General features: G+C 45.9%; 1 protein-coding gene across 2 annotated transcripts in view; it reads right to left on the bottom strand.

Annotated features, from left to right (window-relative positions):
• LOC136612573 (tetraspanin-15-like) overlaps positions 1-18,403 on the bottom strand; it is a 152,241-nt gene extending 133,838 nt beyond the window's left edge. For both annotated transcript variants that reach the window (XM_066593017.1, XM_066593016.1), the window contains exon 1: positions 18,280-18,403. In XM_066593017.1, the coding sequence (XP_066449114.1) occupies positions 18,280-18,366 (87 nt within the window). In that variant the 5' untranslated portion in view covers positions 18,367-18,403. The remainder of the gene's footprint in view (positions 1-18,279) is intronic.
• Positions 18,404-19,718: the final 1,315 nt, after the last annotated feature.

A 19,718-nucleotide genomic window follows, 5' to 3' on the forward strand; every position in this document is an offset into this window, starting at 1 on the left:
GTATTACATGGCGCCATTTGACATTCAAGGCACACCATATTGACAAAAGCCAAATTATACTCTTTGTAGCAGCTCCTCACAGAGAATGCCCCCTCTAATAGACTCATAGGCTCTAACAGAGCATTCGAATGGGGTCTGTCCTGATAAGACAGCTGTTCAAGCATCTATTTTTCTGCTGTCCGCACACAAAAGTTGCTAGAAATGGCCGATTTTGGACATTTCAGATGACAATACCTTGCAAAATAATTGCAAACAATCACTCTCAATGGATAACAGAAGGCTGCAATCTTGCAAAAAAAAGTGATCTGTCGACTTTGATAATATTGGCTATTGTGAACTGGGAAAAAAAAAAGAAGGTCTGTCACGTGTTCAGCCGAGTTTTTTTACATTATTTGGCATTCAGGCAAGTCCAGTGTCTTCTACGCACGCTTAATGTACTTTTTTTTTTTTTTTTTAAGCACAGCATCCCTTGTTGGCCTGTTTACTCTGGCAGATTGCTGACGGGATCATCTATGTGGGTGCATCCATCAGCCACAGCACAGGTACTTTCTACGCATGGTGTAGTCTTGCAGTAATGTATTTTGAAGACACCGGCATCACATGATCGAATAGCCAATTTAACACTTTGCACAGTGCTAAATGCAGACACAGCATGCGACTTCTGTGCTCCATCCAATGACATTGTGGTCTGCAAGATTCAGTGAGATAGTACTCATACATCATTATTTAATTGCACATACCTGTCAGGAATGTTATGGACGGTGGCTACTGAGTTGTGTAAAAGGTACCCACAGGCTACACTTGCAGTAGCTCTCGGCCGACGGCCATTTCTCCCTAATCCTCCATGCACATGAATGCTCAGTTCATGTGTTTTATAGGGGCGTAGTGGAGAAAGCTGCAGCCAGACCGCTCAGGCAGTAGCTTATCTCTCCAGAGGTTAAAAAGGATCCTTGTTTTCCAAAGTCAAGAGGCCTTTGGGAAAAAGCTTTGTCCTCAAATTTAGGAAACAAAACATAAAAGTTTATTTCATATTCAATAAAACTACTCAGTACAAGGCTATAGAGCAGAAGTTATTACCTAGTCACCCCTAATATGACCCTTCAATTTAGAGCACCCAGAGAAGGGCGACCCTGATCTCAAAAGGTGCCGCTAACAAATCCCAGTAATCCCTAATGATGGGATAATAGAAAAAGCTGGAAAAAGTCAAGACAAGGAACAAATCTACACAAGTGTGAATAGTTACATATAAACCAAACAAACTAAAAAGTCAGTAGGATATCAAAAACAATCAAAAAATGTATACAAAATGACCCACAGTCAAGTGTTACCGAGTCTCACTCAGTATTCTATGGCACATCGTAATATTTGTTTAGGTTCTGATTCTGGACTAGTTTAAAACTGGTTATTTTGACGATTTGCTACTCTTAGATCTCTGAATCCTTGCTGGCCTTTAACGCTTTTTTTCCACTTATCGCTTATACAGCGATCACAGGCTATGGCAATACAGGACGCCAGTGTCTGACGTCCTGTTGCCATGGCAACAGGCCAGGCTCTCTACAATTATTCCCGAGAACCCGGCTACTTCACAGAGGGAGCGCACTCCCTCTGTGAACCCCTCCCATGCCGCGATCTACACAGATCGCAGCAGGGAAGGCATTAACAGCGGGGGGCGCATCTCCGATGGCTGACAGCCGGCTGCCGTTGCGGGTTAGCGCGAGATCATAAGTGACCTCGCGCTATCCCCAGGACGTCAGTTTACGCCCTGTTGCGGGAAGTACCCCACTGCCAGGACGTAAACGTACGCCCTGGAGCGGGAAGGGGGTTAAATAGGTCTACTCCGCTTCAGTCAAAATATACTTTGTAAACTATACTAAACTTGTAAGACATAAAACCTCTATAAGGCCTCCTTCCCACGAACGGATTTCCGCCGCGTAATTCGCGGCGAAAATCCGCTGCGTTGCCCGCTGCTATTAGGTTCTATTGAACCTAATAGCACAATGCTCACGATGCGTAATTCCACCGCGGAATTACGCACCGCGATTTCTCCCGTCCTCACCCGCAGCATGCTCTATTTTCTGCGGGTGAGGACGGGCTGTACGCACTGACGGCTTCCATTGCAGTCAATGGAAGCCGTCCGTTCACGCTATCTCCCGCTGTAACCAGCGGGAGATAGCGTGAAAAAACGCTTTCCCGCCCACCGCCGCGCGTCATCTGACGCCAAATGACGCGGCCGGCCGCGTCACGTGACACGCTCGGTGACGCGGCGGTGGTGGGCGGTGACGGGCGGTGACGCGCGGCGGTGGGCGGGGAAGCGATTTCACGCTATCTCCCGCAGGTAAGTATAGGGGCTCTGGGGGGCGCCGTGACGGGCTTCACAGCGGAATATTACGCTGCGGAGCCCGTCACGCTCGTGGGAAGGAGGCCTAAATCTGGCGATGTTGCAATCATTACGAACTGTAGAAGAAAGTTAAACCCAATACTAATACCACATGGCGGACGTCCTAAAAACGAATCCCAAAAAACAATGGTAAAACGGCTCTTTTACATTGCCACCCCCCCCCCCCCCCGAAGTAAATAGAAATAATACTAAATATTTTTATACATTATATGCACCCAAAATTAGTTCTTATAAAAACTAGACCTCGTCGCGCAAAATACAGGGTCTCATACGCTGGAACACAGAAGGGAAAATAATCGACTGGCTTTTAAAGCTAAAATGAGTTATGTCACTAAGGGGTTAAAATGCATTTCCTGTCACTTTAGTTGTAGATTTTGACAAATTCAAAATCCACAATTAAAGTGACATTTTTGGGAAGGATTTTCAAAATTTATTGTGACTGTTGGGGGATTAAAGAGGTTCTGCAACAGCATTCAGTGCATCTATATGTACACTAAAAGTAATAAGGTGGCAATCATTTTTTTAAGCCGTTCATGCTTTTTTTAGCTAGCTCCCTTGCCATGCTTTATCAGCTCTGCCGGCCCGTACTCCGAGAGTCTCTGCTGTCTCATTTGGTGGCAAAATCTTGGGAAAAAAAAGCTTCTGGCCTGGAAAATGATGCCAAGTATTCCCAGCCAGCAGCATAAATGGAAAAGCTGCATTGAAAACTGATTGGTATAAATCTCCTGCTAACAATCCTGAAACTTATCAAGCAGGCGCCATCTGTTGCGAGGTGGAGAAGATGCCACCCATAGCTGCAAGGATGACACCACTAACTATGGAATACTTGTCACATGCAATTACTATCACGCTACCAACTTATTACAATGCAGTCAGTCTGCCAAACGGCAGCCGAAATAGAAAAGCAACATAAAATTCCGAAGATGGATCTTCAACCAGCAATGAAGGGGTGTACGTATGGTACAGAGCAAGGAGGCACTATATGGCGGTACCCACCAATCAGCTGTAACATTACAACATCCTGATGGAAGAGGGCAGAGCCATTAGGGCATACGGTTGTCACAATGCGGTGTACTTGGTTTGTACATCGTTAGGTAGATGGTACAGATCACATCCATAGGAATGCCAGAACCCAACTGCCTCTGCTGGCTTGTCTTCTTCCCATAATGCATCTCTTCCCCAGGTAAGTGAGGCTTATGCACCTGGCCAGCCACATGATGTAGAGTCAGACTTGATTCATCAGACCAGGCACCGTTCTCCATTGCTCCATGGTCCGGTTCTGATGCTTACGTGCCTTTTGCAGACTTTTTTGACGGAGGACAGGGGTCAGCATGGGAACTCTGACTGCTCTGCGCCCATACACCGTGAGATGTGATGCCCTGCAAGTACTGACATCTTTCCATCATGGTCCAGCAGTAACTTTTTCAACAATTTGCACTACTTTTGCGCTACAGAAGCTCTTCTGTTGGATCTAATCAGATGGGCTGGTCTTCGTTCCCCATGCACATTAATGAGCCTTCGATGCTCTTGACCCTGTTGCCAACTGACCAATTGTTCTTCTTGGACCACTTTTGGTAGACGCTAACCACTGCCTACTGGGAACATCCCATAAGATCTGCTGTTTTGGAGATGCTCTGACCAATCGCCTAGCTATCACAATTTGGCCCTTGTCAAAGATGTTTAGAACCTTATCCTTGCCCATTATTCCTCCTTCTAATACATCAATTTCAAGAACGGACTGTTCACTTACCCAGCGTACGCCAACCTTGTGCCACGGTCATGAGATAATCCATGTTATTCCACTTCATCTGTCAGTGGTTTTACTTTTATGGCTGATTGGTAGAGAACCTTCTCAAGGGTCAGGAAGGGTATCGTTTCTACTTAGGGAGAGCACATAGAAGGTGTTTGAGGAGATTTATCAGGCCATCCATGCTCCTCTGGGAAATGTTCCAACTTACAATTTGCATAATACCTCTACAGTGCCACCTATTGGAAGGCAGTATTCCTACAAGTCAATGTCAGACTTTTTGGACAAGCTTTATAACAATGACTGGGAATTGTAAGCCAAGCCAGAATACCCATACATGGACAGCTGTTTTGAGGTTTTTGCCCCTAGAAACCTACTGCATACTGATGAGGGGCAAAACCCCCTGAAACAGCTGTCCGTGTATGGTATTCTGGCATGGCTAACAGTCCCCAGTCATTATTAAACGGCTTGTCAAAGAAGTCTGACATTGAATGATGCCTTCCTATAGGTGGGACGGCGGAGGTATTGTTCCATCTTCCCAAGAGCCTTCTCAAGAGCCTTTACTGCCTGGGCATCATGTAACACTACATGTCTCCTGCAGTGGCAGCTGCAAAAGAAACATGTGGCCACTAGTTGGTGAATTAAGGCTGAGGAAAGAGGGTTTCCACAGCCGGAGAATGCCCTCATTTAGAGAAGAAGCTGCCCACAATTTCTATATGTTGTGAGGGAATTAGCTGGGGATCGCCCGGGATGTGTACCGCAGGTCACACCTTCAGAATGGGACAGGGACTTTCCAACTAAAGATGGTAGTTAATTTTCCTTTACTTGCAGTGCAACTCTATACGACAATATCTTCAAACAAAAAACAAACATCTGAGCGTCTAGCTCCAACTCCAAAAAACTAACCTAAGTCCGGGCTCACATGGACGGATTCCAATTTGGGAATTCGCGATCGGTGTTCGCGGCAAAACACAGGCCTTGAAAAGCATGTAAATGTAAAGAAAAAAAAAAAAAAAGGCGCAGCATGCTGTATTTTGCTGGAGGCCATCCAACCCACAGCCCATACTCAATTAACACTGCGTATGGGCTGCGGGTACCCGCTTCATGGCTAAGCGACAGCACAGAAATACAAACATTCAAATAAAAACAAACTTCTGCGCATGGCCGACGGCGGCCGTGGCAATAGAGCAAAATAAAGCACACCATTGCCGGCCGGGCTCACAGACGGAATCGGCTGCAGGCCTCCCGTGAGCGGTATGCGGTTCACCTGCGGAGCCCGGCCCAAGGGTCCATTTACACCAAACTATTTTTCGTTTCAACAATTGAACGGGGTTATTTCTGAAATATGTGCATGTATTCAGATGAATGGGGATAATCACAGAAATGTCTGCAACAAACCTGCCGCAAGGGAACTTACCCAGACAGAACAAAAATAAATCCCGAATTCTATAGAAATCCTATAAATATCCATTTTTAGTACTTAAAAATACTTTGACCTCTCACTAGTCTATTACTATCAGCCAGAACTCAGGGAATGGAAGTGGTTCTTGCAAAACAGTCTGTAAATTCTTAGAACTCACAATATATATAATAAAACCCCGCACTCATGTGGTTAGTGCTTATGACATAAAATCTGCGGCCGTTAGCTCAATTCTTTCCCTGATAAGTAGTTTCTAAGAGAAAAGCCTGCAGAAGCTTGTCAGACAAGAACAGACGAGACTATGAGTTTGCCGGAGCTCCTTATTTCCTTGACCCAGCGAGCGCAGGGCGCATCCAGAGTAATGAGAGGGATCTGGAGGGTGCTGAACAAAGTCTTATATTTAATACAAGAGACTAAATAAAATCTGGGTATGAATGTTTCTACAAGCCGCAGCTCGTCCAGCTTCACTTTAAGGTCTTTAAAAATGAACAGCCGGACATTTGCCCATCCTGATCTATTCACCGAGGGAAAGTATGAAAGCAGGAGGGGTTCTCTCACTAGAACTTGCTGACGTATCGCTATGATGTCTGATCTGTAGCCGTCACCGCAGCCCCGGCTCATCGCTAGAACAAAGTGGCCGGAGCACCAAAGGCCCATTTAGATACAACGCTATTACTCAAAATTCCTCAAAAGCCATCTTTTGAGCGATAATCGTTGTATGTAAATGCGCCCATCTTTTACTTTCTGCCAAACAATGAATTTTAGTTCAGCATGAAATCCAGCGTTCGGAAGAACAGCTGATAAGACGGACCGCACACTGTGTTCTGCCCGGGAAGCGCTGATTACACTGTCTCAGCTATCAGCAACTTGGCAGAACAAATGGAATGTATTCAGAGAACAGCGGGTGGTCTGTTCCCTGAATACAGCTCGCAGCGGCTGACACGCTACTAATAGGCATTAGTATCAAGTAGTAGATTTATGCAAAATGATCATTGTGTCTAAGAATACGCGGTATCGGTCGTGTTTTCTGTCAGCCACTGTAGTCGTATAGTAGTAACACATGTACTGTATGCGTTACTATAGCAAGTCCAGAAAATCAACAGATAAGCAGTGGGTAAGATGTTATTATAACAGGATAGACCCGACAGCCAGAAACTGCACCAAGTTCATCACCGCGGTGCACGCTGCACGATGAATCGGCTGCATATTGCTAGACATGTTACCAACTTTTCTTTATGCCACCTGCTTCACTTTATACCAATATTTTTCATAAAAATAGCAGTAACTTTCCAGTACTAATTCTGTGGCGTTGCACGTCTGCTCTTAGGGCTAATTCCTATTGAACCTAATAGCGCAATGTTCACGGTGCGGAATTTCACCGTGGAATTCCGCCCTGTGAATTCTTCCGTCCTCACCTACGGCATGTTCTATTTCCTGCGGGCGTACGCGCGGACGGCTTCCATTGCACTCAATGGAAGCCGTCTGTCACGCTATCTTCCGCTGTGTAGCACAGTGGAAGATAGCATGAAAACGCTTCCCTGCCTACCGCCGGCCGCGTCACGTGACACTGCCAGCGCGTCATGCGTTCTACTGCGCATGCGTGCCGGAGCGTCATGCAGGACGTCGGGCGGCGGATCTGTAAGTATGGGGTCTCTGGGGGTGGGGCGTCGTGACGGGCTCCGCTGCAGTATTCCGCTTGCGGAGCCAGTCACGGCCGTGGGCATTAGGCATAATCTTCTATCTATACATATAAAAACGAATGAATGTCTGTCTTTGTCCTTTATGCATTACTACACCATTCATCCAATCGCCATGAAACTTTGGGAAGTTGGTGAGTACACTCCCGTGAAGGTTTCTGGCATAGTACATCTATCCTACAATGCTGAAGCGACAACGTATAAGTCCATCGATACTGTGATGAATCAAGACGAAGTTGTCAATTACCCAACAGAATTCTTGAATTTACTCGATTTTCCAGGTATGTCATCGCACATTTTAATATTGCGTGCCTATCATTCTTCTCCGAAACATCCACCCACCACGACTTTGCAACGGTACAAGACTTTCGGTGAAAAAGATGATGAACAATGTCATCGAAGCTACAATTTTGAATGGGAAATTCAAGGGGGAAGATGTGCTGCTCCGTGCTTCTTACATAGACAACAGTATGTGGCCAGCTCACGCCTCGGAAAAGCTTCTGATTTATTTGCGTACGCACCAGACGGAGAAACAAAAAATATCGTGGATCCACAAGCAGTCGAATAAATAAATAGAATTAAAACGACACTTTGAAATGTTTTCCATATGAAAATGAATACGTTTCAATAAAAATGACACAATGTAAATCCAATGTTATCAGAACGAGTTTCCTTGAATTTCCTTTCTTCTGAGATCGCAGCAACGGGCAACGGCTAAGCTAGTCCTTTATAACATTATCTAGTTGGGCCCATAGTGTCCCAAGCACACAAATTTGGCACTAACCGTGTATTCTACTTTTTTGGGCTTTGTAAATCTCCACCTGTGACAGTCAAGCTCCCCTTTTCCTATGAAACAACAATAATGGAACATGTTTATGAAGAATTCTATGTAGTGCCATTTCTATGTAGTGTCAGAACCATGGACAGCATTACCCCGGAATCGGTATGCCCATTGGCCCCATGTATTTATTTTAATAAATAAACTAACAGGGTGTTAGCAATCGCCTCAATGGGGTGTGACCTTACACAGTCTGACGCTGTCCAATTAGAGATACCATGCTCTACTGACAAAGGTAATGGCAGGATACATTTGTGATTCATATAGAGGAATCACACAATATAGAGTTTAAGTATTACTCTAGATGGCAGCCAAAACAGTGGCAAGTTCAACCAAGATGTTGCAAATGGCAACAAGATTTTTAAATCTTGTCACCATTTGCGACCAGCCTCACCACCGTGTCTCTCATGAACCGCCTCCTGGCACACACGCAGCCACAGGAGAGCAAGGTTATCTTAGCACCACCTGTCTGACAAACAAGTATGTAATTTGAGCTATACTGCCAGGAGCTGCTGTGCCTGTGACTACAGGGGGAGTGCAAGCAGCTCCTGTGCCTTCAATTACTGGGGTAAGGGGGAGGGGGGGGGGGTTACTCTTTTGAATGGGGAGAGGGGAGATCTGGATGTGGTCATCATAACCACTAGGGGGAGCACTGGACATGGTTATACCATGAGGCAGTAGCATTCTGCATGTGGTTATCATTCCATAAGGGGGAGCAAACCGAATATGTATTGGTAATTTATAGTACAGATTGTCTTTTTCATTTTAACTTTAATTCTATATATAATTCAGGTTTGGCGACTGTAAATGTAATTTGGCTTCAAAATTTTTCAGTTTATGAGCCAATGGCTTCTAGGCGATTTTTTTATACTCTGCTGCCCTGCTAAGAAATGGTCATTATAGTTGTTTCTTGATAAATACCAGTACTTATGTATGTATGATAAAAGGGAGCTGATTCCGATGATTTCAGCAAGATTTCATTTTATGGGGGTCACTCAACTAAAAGCAGGTATAGGGGTGGAGCTCCTTCGGGTTACAGGGTTAATATTCCTTGAAGGAAATGAGGGGAGGTCATACCTGTCTATTAACGCCAACCATATACATGAATCGTAGCGTATAGACTTGGAGGAGGAAGAAGAGATTGTGGACTTGATTGGCGCAACTCTCACAAATATTTCAAGTATTATACCCGGTTGTTTTATTAACCCCTTAGTGAAGGCCCTAGAGTGATTTTACATCCTTTTTACATGCTGCGACCTCCCTCCGTTATCAATTCTGACAGCGGCATTTAAACCCCCCAAACGATGTTCGGGGGTCTTGTACGGCCCCCCGCAATGAGATCACCTTCTGAAAAGCCCCAGGGCTGTCTTGGCAGTATGCCTTTCAAGACATCCCCGTGGGGTGGCCTGATAGACTGCCTTCCAGATTGTAGTATGATGTAATGGTATGGCATTACATCATAATGCAAGAGCGATCAAAGCATCGGATGTTGTGGTCCCCTAGGAGGACTAAAAGAAAATGTAAAAAATAAGAGCAGTGAAGTTTTACTAATTAATAAAACAAAAGTGATAAAAGTTTAAAACAAAAAACACTTTTGCCATATTTACAATAAAAGAATCTAAATAATAAACCAAAAAAAACATTTGGTATTGCTGCGTCCATGAACGTCTGATCTATCAATGTAATGTATTATCTACCCCGCGCGGTGAACGTTGTCCGAAAAAAGTAAAGGACGCCAATAATGCGCTTTTTTGGTCACCCTGTCTCCAAGAAACAATGTAATGAAAAGCAATCAAAAAGTAGTAGTTTTCATGGTACCAACAGAAACTACAGGATGTACCGTACAAAATGAGCCCTCACACAACTATGTCAAGTTAGTGTGCAGAGAAAGGAGACAGAAAATATATATTTTTTTTAATTGAATATCTTTAAAAAAAAAAAAAGATACAAGTAGTACAGCAAGAGAAAACAACGATACAAGTTTATACAAGTTTGGTATCGTAGTAACCGTACTGACCCATAGAAGGTCATAATAAAGTTATCATGCCATTTGTGTTGCAGTTTTGTCCACGGAAAAATGGCAGAATGTAGTTTTTTCCTTATTTCTCTCCACTTTGAATTTCTTAAAAGTTCTTCAGTACAATATATGGTACATTACATAGTACCATTGAAAAATACAACCCGTCCCGCCAAAAACAGGCCCTCGTACAGTTAGATCGATGGTTAAATAAAGGAGTTACAATTTTTTAAAAGGGGCGGGGAAAAACGAAAATAGGGGAAAAAAAGCTCTGTTACTAAGGGGTTAAGAAATTTTTAAAACAGCCAATATAAAGAAGAACCGGGTATAATACTCATCGAAATATTTGTAAGAGTTGCGCCAATTAAGTCCACCTCCCAGTCTACTCAACTAAAAGAGGGATGTTGAATTTCAGGGGTGTCTTACAGCAGCTTCTTCCCCATTGGGATAAGTATGGGCGAGTTGAGTATATACGATTATAGAATAGTTATTATTCAGCCAGCAGCTATCCCATGTGTACGGTAGACTTTACCTCTCATTATTATAGCTCCAAATGTTATATACTCTCTCACACTCTCCAGGATACGGAAGCCAGTGGTGCGTACAGATGAAAAAAAATTACAAGAACCGTTAAAATATATATATACCAAGCACATAACTAAAAGCTGCACATGTTCTTATAATCCAGTACAATCTCTTAAAGGGGTTGTCTCACTTAAAGGGGTTGTCCCGCGCCGAAACGGGTTTTTTTTTTTTCAACAGCCCCCCCGTTCGGCGCGAGACAACCCCGATGCAGGGGTTAAAAAAGAAAACCGGATAGTGCTTACCTGAATACCCGCGCTCCGGTGACTTCTTACTTACCTTGTGAAGATGGCCGCCGGGATCTTCACCCTCGGTGGACCGCAGGTCTTCTGTGCGGTCCATTGCCGATTCCAGCCTCCTGATTGGCTGGAATCGGCACGTGACGGGGCGGAGCTACGAGGAGCCGCTCTCCGGCACGAGCGGCCCCATTCAGAAAAGAAGAAGACCGGACTGCGCAAGCGCGTCTAATCGGGCGATTAGACGCTGAAGATTAGACGGCACCATGGAGACGGGGACGCCAGCAACGGAGCAGGTAAGTGAATAACTTCTGTATGGCTCATAATTAATGCACAATGTACATTACAAAGTGCATTAATATGGCCATACAGAAGTGTATAACCCCACTTGATTTCGCGAGACAACCCCTTTAAGGTATTATTGGTATACATCAATGTCCATTAGGTGGCGCCGACTGCTGTGACCCCTGCAGAACTATGAGGCAGCGTTTGAAAGTTGGAAAATGTAACACGCTGATTAAAGCCTCTTTCCTACCAGCAAATTTCGAAGCCGTATTAAATCTGTGTTTTGCAGACTGAAGTACGGAGCTACTCGAAATCAATGAATCCATTTACATAGGCAAATATTATACCCAAATATTTAAACAACCATAGCACACATTAGTTTTATCCGCTTTACAGATGTAATAGGCCCATTAAAGTTTATGGTGAATAATTAAAATACAGATACATCCTTATTGCATTTGTATTCATTGGTGTTATTTAATGTATTCTATAATGTAATGTAACAAATGCAGATGAACTACTAAGGACATGCCGATGCTGCTTCACCGGTAATATGTCCATACCGTTTGTGCTGGGATGGAGGGTTAGTCCTGAGGCTGCATTCCCACGAACGTATATGGGCTCGGTTTTCACGCCGAGCCAATATACGTCGTCCTCAGCTGCATGGAGGGGGGGTGGGGGGTGGAAGAGCCAGGAGCAGGAACTGAGCTCCCGCCCCCTCTCTGCCTCCTCTCCACACACGGTACCCTCGGGGTGTCTTCAAACAAGTAATAATCTGAAGATAGGTAGAAAAAGTACGTGGAGAAAGAATGGCCAAGTCCTATTTTTCTTGTACATAGTAGTAATCATGCCAGTCAAAATGAAAGCATTGAAACCAATGGTTTCGTTTGGTCGCGGTCGTCTGGTTACGGCCCCTCGCACACAGACGTTTAGTTTGGAAACGCCGCATTAAACACTGTAAAATGTCTCCATTAGAGATGAGCGAGCGTACTCGTTAAGGGAAATTACTCGAGTGAGTATCGCCATTTTTGAGTACATGCCTGCTCACCCAAAAAGATTCGGGGGCCGGCAGGGGTAAGCGGTGCGCTGCGTGAGTGAGCAGGGGGGAGCGGTAGGGAAAAAAGAGAGAGAGAGACACCCCCCCCCCCCCCCATCTTTTTGGGCAAGCAGGCGTGTACTCAAAAATGGCGATACTCGCTTAAGTAATTTCCCTTAACGGATACACTCGCTCATCTCTGGTCTCCATTGATTTCAATCTTCAAACGCCGTCTGTTCTAATTCATTGCACTTCAGTGGTTTTTTAGTACACCTTATCACCCATTGCAACGATGGGGTGCGGTGAAATACACTGTCGAACATGATTGAAGACGCCGTAAAAACAGTGATATCGGTCAGTGAAAATCTGACCAGTTTTTTAGCTATTTTCCTGCAATTCGATGCGTGTCCAATACAGTTTTGAGTAAAAAACACACAATTTCTATCAGATTTACGGCCTGCAGGAAAAATCCCACTCACAAAATGTGGACAACAGAACCCATTAGGGTCCTTCAGGCTGGCGAGAAAATCGTTTTTTTCGCAGTGCAAGAGTGAGTGAAAAAGCATGATTATGAAACCAATGATTTTCAAAAGTTTCATTCTCACTTGCGATGTTTTCCTGCGATGCTTGTGAAGACGCCTCACATCCAGCGGTCTTCAGAGGCATTGCGAGGGCGATATCAGGCCGTGACTCACAACCAGATGCCGCACTCGCCCGTGTGCAGGAGGCCTTAAATTTTAATTTTGTTTTTGCATGTGTGGTTCTTAAGGGCGCAAAAAAATTAGGTCCTGCTCCATGTCAGGCGCATTTGTGCACCAAAGAGGCCCACAGAGGTCTATGGGAGGTGCGCGAATATGTGCAAACCCACCGCTACCTCGTTTGGCTTAATAACCATTTAAATCAGAGCAGGGCGATTCCCCCGCCAGGTGAACTAACGGTGCCTGTTGAAATATGCACTCTCTGCCCCAAAACAGAGTGTATTTTGTAATACGCTTGTGTCCCGCAGCCTTTACTTGTGTTCTTCACACATGTGAAATTCATTGTAAGTGGTTCCAATAGTGAAATAAAAAAAAAAAAAGAAGCATCGCATACAAAACTACATGCAGCGTGTGAGAAGTGGGTTTTTTAAAAGTTCCCATAGAAAATAATTGGCAATTCTTCAACAAGAATCACTGAAAAATAAAACAAACTGCGATTTTTCGACCGAGGCCGGTGGCAGCATCGCACCGCGTACTCTTGTCCTTTATAAGGCTTTGTTAGCGCAGTCACACGGCCGTGTATGCGCAGGTAATTGCGCACGCTAAACACTAAGAAGTTAGCCCATTAGTTTCAATGGTTTTGCACACGCATTTCGTGCACACGCAAAAAACAGGGCCTGTTCTATTTTCCTGCAATGTGCAATAGACGTCTATGGCAGGTGTTAAGATACACAAGGGGAAGGGTCTGACAGTGCGCGAAACGCAGGAAAGAGTAGACAGCTGACCCTTACTAGGCTTAAATAGACATTAGATTCCTCGGAAAGGTTGTGTGCCGCCCGCCTGTGAACAGGACCTGCGTGCGCAAAAATGACAGTAATATGCGCAGACACGCACAGAACACGCCGATTATGGTCCTCTTCAAATATTGTTCATGCGCTAACACACTCCAGTGAGCGTATTTGTGCAGTCATGTGACGCCACCCTTAGGGGCCTTCACACTTGTGATTGCGATATCGCTGCTTTTTTTTTTTTTTTTTTTTTTTTTTTTTAAACACGACTGTCAATGGGACTTTCTAACGTTAAAAAACACAATCACACAAAAATTGCAAAGAACCAACTTTTTGTTTGATGCGTTTCTAACATTAAAAAGTCCCATTGACATTCACGTTAAAAAAAAAAAAAAAAAGCAGCGATATCGCAATCACAAGTGTGAAGGCCCCTGAGACTGTTTACACTCTTTTGGATACTGTTCTTTTATAATACTTTTAATAAAAATAAACAAAAGACAAAAAAACAAAGAAAATACATAAATAGACAGACAGGCGGAGCCTAATGGCGGTATTTGTCATCGACTTCACACCTGGAAACTACCAAGCCTCGCACCCAGCCCGCTGCCGTATGCAATGTTATGTTTGTGGTCTATTAGGTCGGCTGCTGGCATGTATTACACGGAGTAGATCTGGCAGGTATTACACGGAGTATATCTGGCAGGACTCCATAAGAGCTGTGGTTTCCAGTTAACGAGTCAGGAGCAGACTTGTATGTCGGATGAAAGCATAAAACAACCAGCATCATCACATTACATAACTGGAACATCGGATTTCCATGTAACGACGGACCGCTTGTGAATCAGAATCAAAAGACGAGTCGGTTCACTAAAGGGGTTTCACAAAGTATTCAGACATGGAAGCGCTGACATCAGCGCCGCCGCATCCGCAGAAGTCAGAAGAGTGCGCAGTATTCCTACAAAGCAGAAGACAGACATCTTGGATCACACAACACTTTAGGGACTACAAGTTAGGCCCCCTACACACGGCAGAGCTGGAATCCGCATGCGGCTCGGCCAGCAGCGGCATACGCGTGTACCTGATCACTCATTTTTATCTGTACTGCGGATGGTCCGTACGGCTTTCCATCGGTCATGGGCAGTACAGATTTTTTTTTTAACTCTTGCTTTTCCCATGCTATTGTCTAGATATGACACGGAATACGCGACCTTTCCACAAAGCGATTGCAGAGGGGCCGCGAATCAGACAGCTTACATTGACTTCAATGGAAGCCGTCCACCCGGAATCCACGAAACAATGGAGCATGCTGCGATTTTTTCCTCCCCTTGCAGAAACCGCAATTGATTTCCGCAAGTGTGCAGGAGGAATCGATTACCGACAGCATGCTATGGGCGCTATTTGCTGCGGATTCACGGTGCGGGCGCCCGCCGCTGATTCTGCAGCAAATATCCGTCCGTGGGTAGGAGCCCTTACCTCCAGACTAGAAGTGGAGCGTAGCACAGTGCCGTGTAGCCTTCCTACACACCTCCACATTCTGCTTTGTTCCAAGTAGTTAGGTTTGATTTTAAGGGGCTGTCAAGTTGTAAACTGTTGATGGTCTACCTTTAGGTTAGGTCATTAACAATAGATTGGCAGGGTTCATCACTATGGACTCCCACCGATCAGCTATTTGGCAGGCAGCAGAGTTTGTGTGTTGAGCTGATTTCTGCAGAAAGCAGACAGCTCTGTTCTCACTGCAGTGGTGAGACTTAATATTGCAGGCCAAGTTCCTATACCTCTCAATGTGAACTTGACCTGCAAATGTAAGCCTGACCACTGTAGTGGGATCGGTGCTGTCTGCTTCCTACAGAAATCAGCTCAGTACATGAGTGCACCAGCACAGCAAACTGGAAGGTTTTGCAGTTGGTGGACCCCCACTGATTTGCTATTGGTGGTCTATCCTAGGAATAGGCCATCAATAGGGGCAACCCCTTTAATTGGTAACTGACTAACATTGGTAAGTGCTGCCCAGTTTTAGGGAACCCGTACACACTGTGGTCGATCTGCATCAATGTCAAGTAGATTCCCGCTAATTGCTGAGTGGCACAAGGACTTGTTACTGTTTCACTTTGCAAGTGCAGGTACCGCCTGTGATCCGTATACAGTTACAGCGCGACAACCCTGAGAACATGCAGCCATTCACGAGGAACAGTCAGTCACCACTTATATCGATAAGCTGTATTGAGATGGAGCTTGTCGTCGCATCACAAGCACATGTCAAGCGCAGGATAGTCGCACAGCAGCTGCTGCAGGGGACCCTCCGCTGGCGGGCAAACAAAGAAACACATGGAAATATCTAAACATGTTACAAGATTCTAGCTATACAATGTATATACAATGTAGCAATGTGTTACTGCACAGATCTCCAGCCACAAGTATTTATACCAGATCACTCGACACAGCCTCCTTAAGATTAGAGCTAAAGCGACCTTGGCCGTCACACAGGCCCCGAAACCAAATATTACAGTGCAGCCCTGCGACGTCACGCTCTACGGCCCCTGCACACAGGCGGAAATTTTGTGCCGGAACTTTACCGAAGAATTTCCGCCTGTGCCCACCTGCATAGGATCGCATTACAAAAAGCAATCCTATGCAGATGGCCGTGATTGGTTGGTGTCAAAACACACGCGGAAAAAAAATTGCGGCATGTTCTATATCTGTGCGGGTCTCGCAGATCCCCACACAGAAATGTCATTAGTGATAATCTGGCTCCGCTCTGCCAATGTGTCGGCTGGCCAGCAGCTGGCGCATAGCAGGACACGGAAGACACCAAGAGCGGGTGAGCTGCAGGTCTCTGCAGCGGCACGGGTCCGCATCCCGCTGCGGACCCAAGCTGAGGGGTGTGACCCCGTTCATGCGCAGACATGCTCCATGGCGGGGAGCGTATTTGCACTTACGTTCGTCTGTAGAATCCCTCACTCAGATTAGATTTCGGGGCTACACTCTGACCTTTAGTCGTGCGCCCCATGTGATGGCCAAAGTCTTCATGCAGCCCCAGCCTAAGAAGTAACACGCTTTCCTCATCTATTAGGGCTTAAACAAATGGGCGCAATTAAGTTCTGTTCTGCAGCCGTGAAAATCACGGCCCCATAACGGGGTGAAACCATTGATTTCAATCGTTTCGGTTTCTCTGGCGGTATCCTCACCTGTTCATATGTGTGAGAGAGACACGGCTGGATCCGTCTTGTCCGCCTAAAACTATTGACAAGAAGCTGAACCCGACGTACCCCGGATTTGCGCGTGTAAAGCACAGAGAGTAGCAATGGGTTCGTTCACACTACCGTATTTTACACGCACATGTCGGTCATGAAGAAACACCCAAAACAACTATATAACATTTTCTATTTTTCTGGGTATTTGCGCGCAAAAGGTTTCCATAGAAGTTAATAGGCGGTGCGCAGATGTACACGCAATACAGTAGGAGATGCGTGAAACACTGCGCAATTCTGCAGGAAAAAAAAAACATCTAGAACTAATTAGATGAATTAGCCACTTCAACCGGTGCGTCTTTGTGTCCCGCGAGCGAATGAACACGCTGTTTGGGCGGGAAAAAAAATGCATTATATGTCGATACATGCAAAAAAAAAAAAAAAGGCCGCTGTTCAGTGCACAAACACGTTGCATCGGGGTGCGCGCACTTGTGTGTACGCTCGTTTGATGCCCGCCTTAGGGCTCCTTCACACGAACGTATCTGCACATGCAAACCCCAGAGGATAGAGCCCATTGCTCTATTCATCGCTCACATTACTCGTTTTGTCGCGCACATTTCCGTCAGGCGATAAAAATACACGAAGTCTATCGGGAAATGTGCAATTTAGTAGAAAGAGAGACGACATCTGGCCCCCATTAGACCATACGGTACGGGGGGCTCTGCGTGTAACAGGCGTGCACAGAGAAGTACAGCGCAGTGCGCAGATGTACGTGCGAATCCACCTCGCTCGTGTGAAGGCGGCCTTAACGCTTATTTTTTATGTTCAGTTTTAAGAAATGGCGCTTTCACATAAGCGTACGTATAACGGACGACCATCGCAGCCCGACTGACCGAAATCATGGCGTCCCCGTGGTGCTATGAGTTTCAGTCAGCAGACGCGCAGCGGTCCGAGGACGCTCACCCTAATACGCCGGTGTGAACGTGGCCTGTAGGTGGTGACGGATGGCATCCTATGGGGCATCTTGTGTCCATCTACAGGAGGACAGCATGGCTGCAGCTGGTGAGATGGGGGAGACAACAGCCTGTGTGCCACCCCAGCTGCCATGTCTACCTCAGCATCACCCCAGCTGCCATGTCTACCTCAGCATCACCCCAGCTGCCATGTCTACCTCAGCATCACCCCAGCTGCCATGTCTACCTCAGCATCACCTCACGGCAGACCTCCACACATCACCTCACGGCAGACCTCCATACATCACCTCACCACCGTGCAGACCTCCACACATCACCACACGCCGCCATACACCGGGCTATACACACGTGTGACCCTCCATCCCTCGTACCTACCGAGAACAGGGTGGAGTAGAAGGACAGGGAGAACTTGATGCAGTAGTAGGTGCGGAGAGCCGCCCGCCATGAGTCCCCGCCGGCCATGGTGCTGGCTGTGTGCTCGGTGCTCAGCGCTCCCCGGTCATTGTCTCACACGGCACTTCCGCATGGGGCGGGAGGGACACTGATGAGGGTGTAGACATGTCTGACTGCAGGCTGTGCTACACAAAGCGGTCATACATGTGTACATGTGTGTGCTGTCACCTCATGTGTCCAGGCTGAACTACACACAGGTCACACTGTGGTCATACATGTGTATACTGTCACCTCACATGTTCAGGCTGCACTACACACAGCGGTCATACATGTGTATACTGTCACCTCATGTGTTCAGGCTGTACTACACACAGGTCACACAGTGGTCATACATGTGTATACTGTCACCTCATGTGTCCAGGCTGTACTACACACAGGTCACACAGTGGTCATACATGTGTATACTGTCACCTCATGTGTTCAGGCTGTACTACACACAGGTCACACTGTGGTCATACATGTGTATACTGTCACCTCATGTGTCCAGGCTGCACTACACACAGGTCACACAGTGGTCATACATGTGTATACTGTCACCTCATGTGTCCAGGCTGTACTACACACAGGTCACACAGTGGTCATACATGTGTATACTGTCACCTCATGTGTCCAGGCTGTACTACACACAGGTCACACAGTGGTCATACATGTGTATACTGTCACCTCATGTGTCCAGGCTGTACTACACACAGGTCACACAGTGGTCATACATGTGTATACTGTCACCTCATGTGTCCAGGCTGTACTACACACAGGTCACACAGTGGTCATACATGTGTATACTGTCACCTCATGTGTCCAGGCTGTACTACACACAGGTCACACAGTGGTCATACATGTGTATACTGTCACCTCATGTGTCCAGGCTGTACTACACACAGGTCACACTGTGGTCATACATGTGTATACTGTCACCTCATGTGTTCAGGCTGCACTACACATAGGTCACACAGCGGTCATACATGTGTATACTGTCACCTCATGTGTTCAGGCTGCACTACACATAGGTCACACAGCGGTCATACATGTGTATACTGTCACCTCATGTGTTCAGGCTGTACTACACACAGGTCACACTGTGGTCATACATGTGTATACTGTCACCTCATGTGTCCAGGCTGTACTACACACAGGTCACACTGTGGTCATACATGTGTATACTGTCACCTCATGTGTTCAGGCTGTACTACACACAGGTCACACAGCGGTCATACATGTGTATACTGTCATCTCACATGTTCAGGCTGCACTACACACAGCGGTCATACATGTGTATACTGTCATCTCACATGTTCAGGCTGCACTACACACAGCGGTCATACATGTGTATACTGTCACCTCATGTGTTCAGGCTGTGATGA

Source organism: Eleutherodactylus coqui, chromosome 2 (genome assembly GCF_035609145.1).
Source record: "Eleutherodactylus coqui strain aEleCoq1 chromosome 2, aEleCoq1.hap1, whole genome shotgun sequence".
Taxonomy (NCBI): domain Eukaryota; kingdom Metazoa; phylum Chordata; class Amphibia; order Anura; family Eleutherodactylidae; genus Eleutherodactylus; species Eleutherodactylus coqui.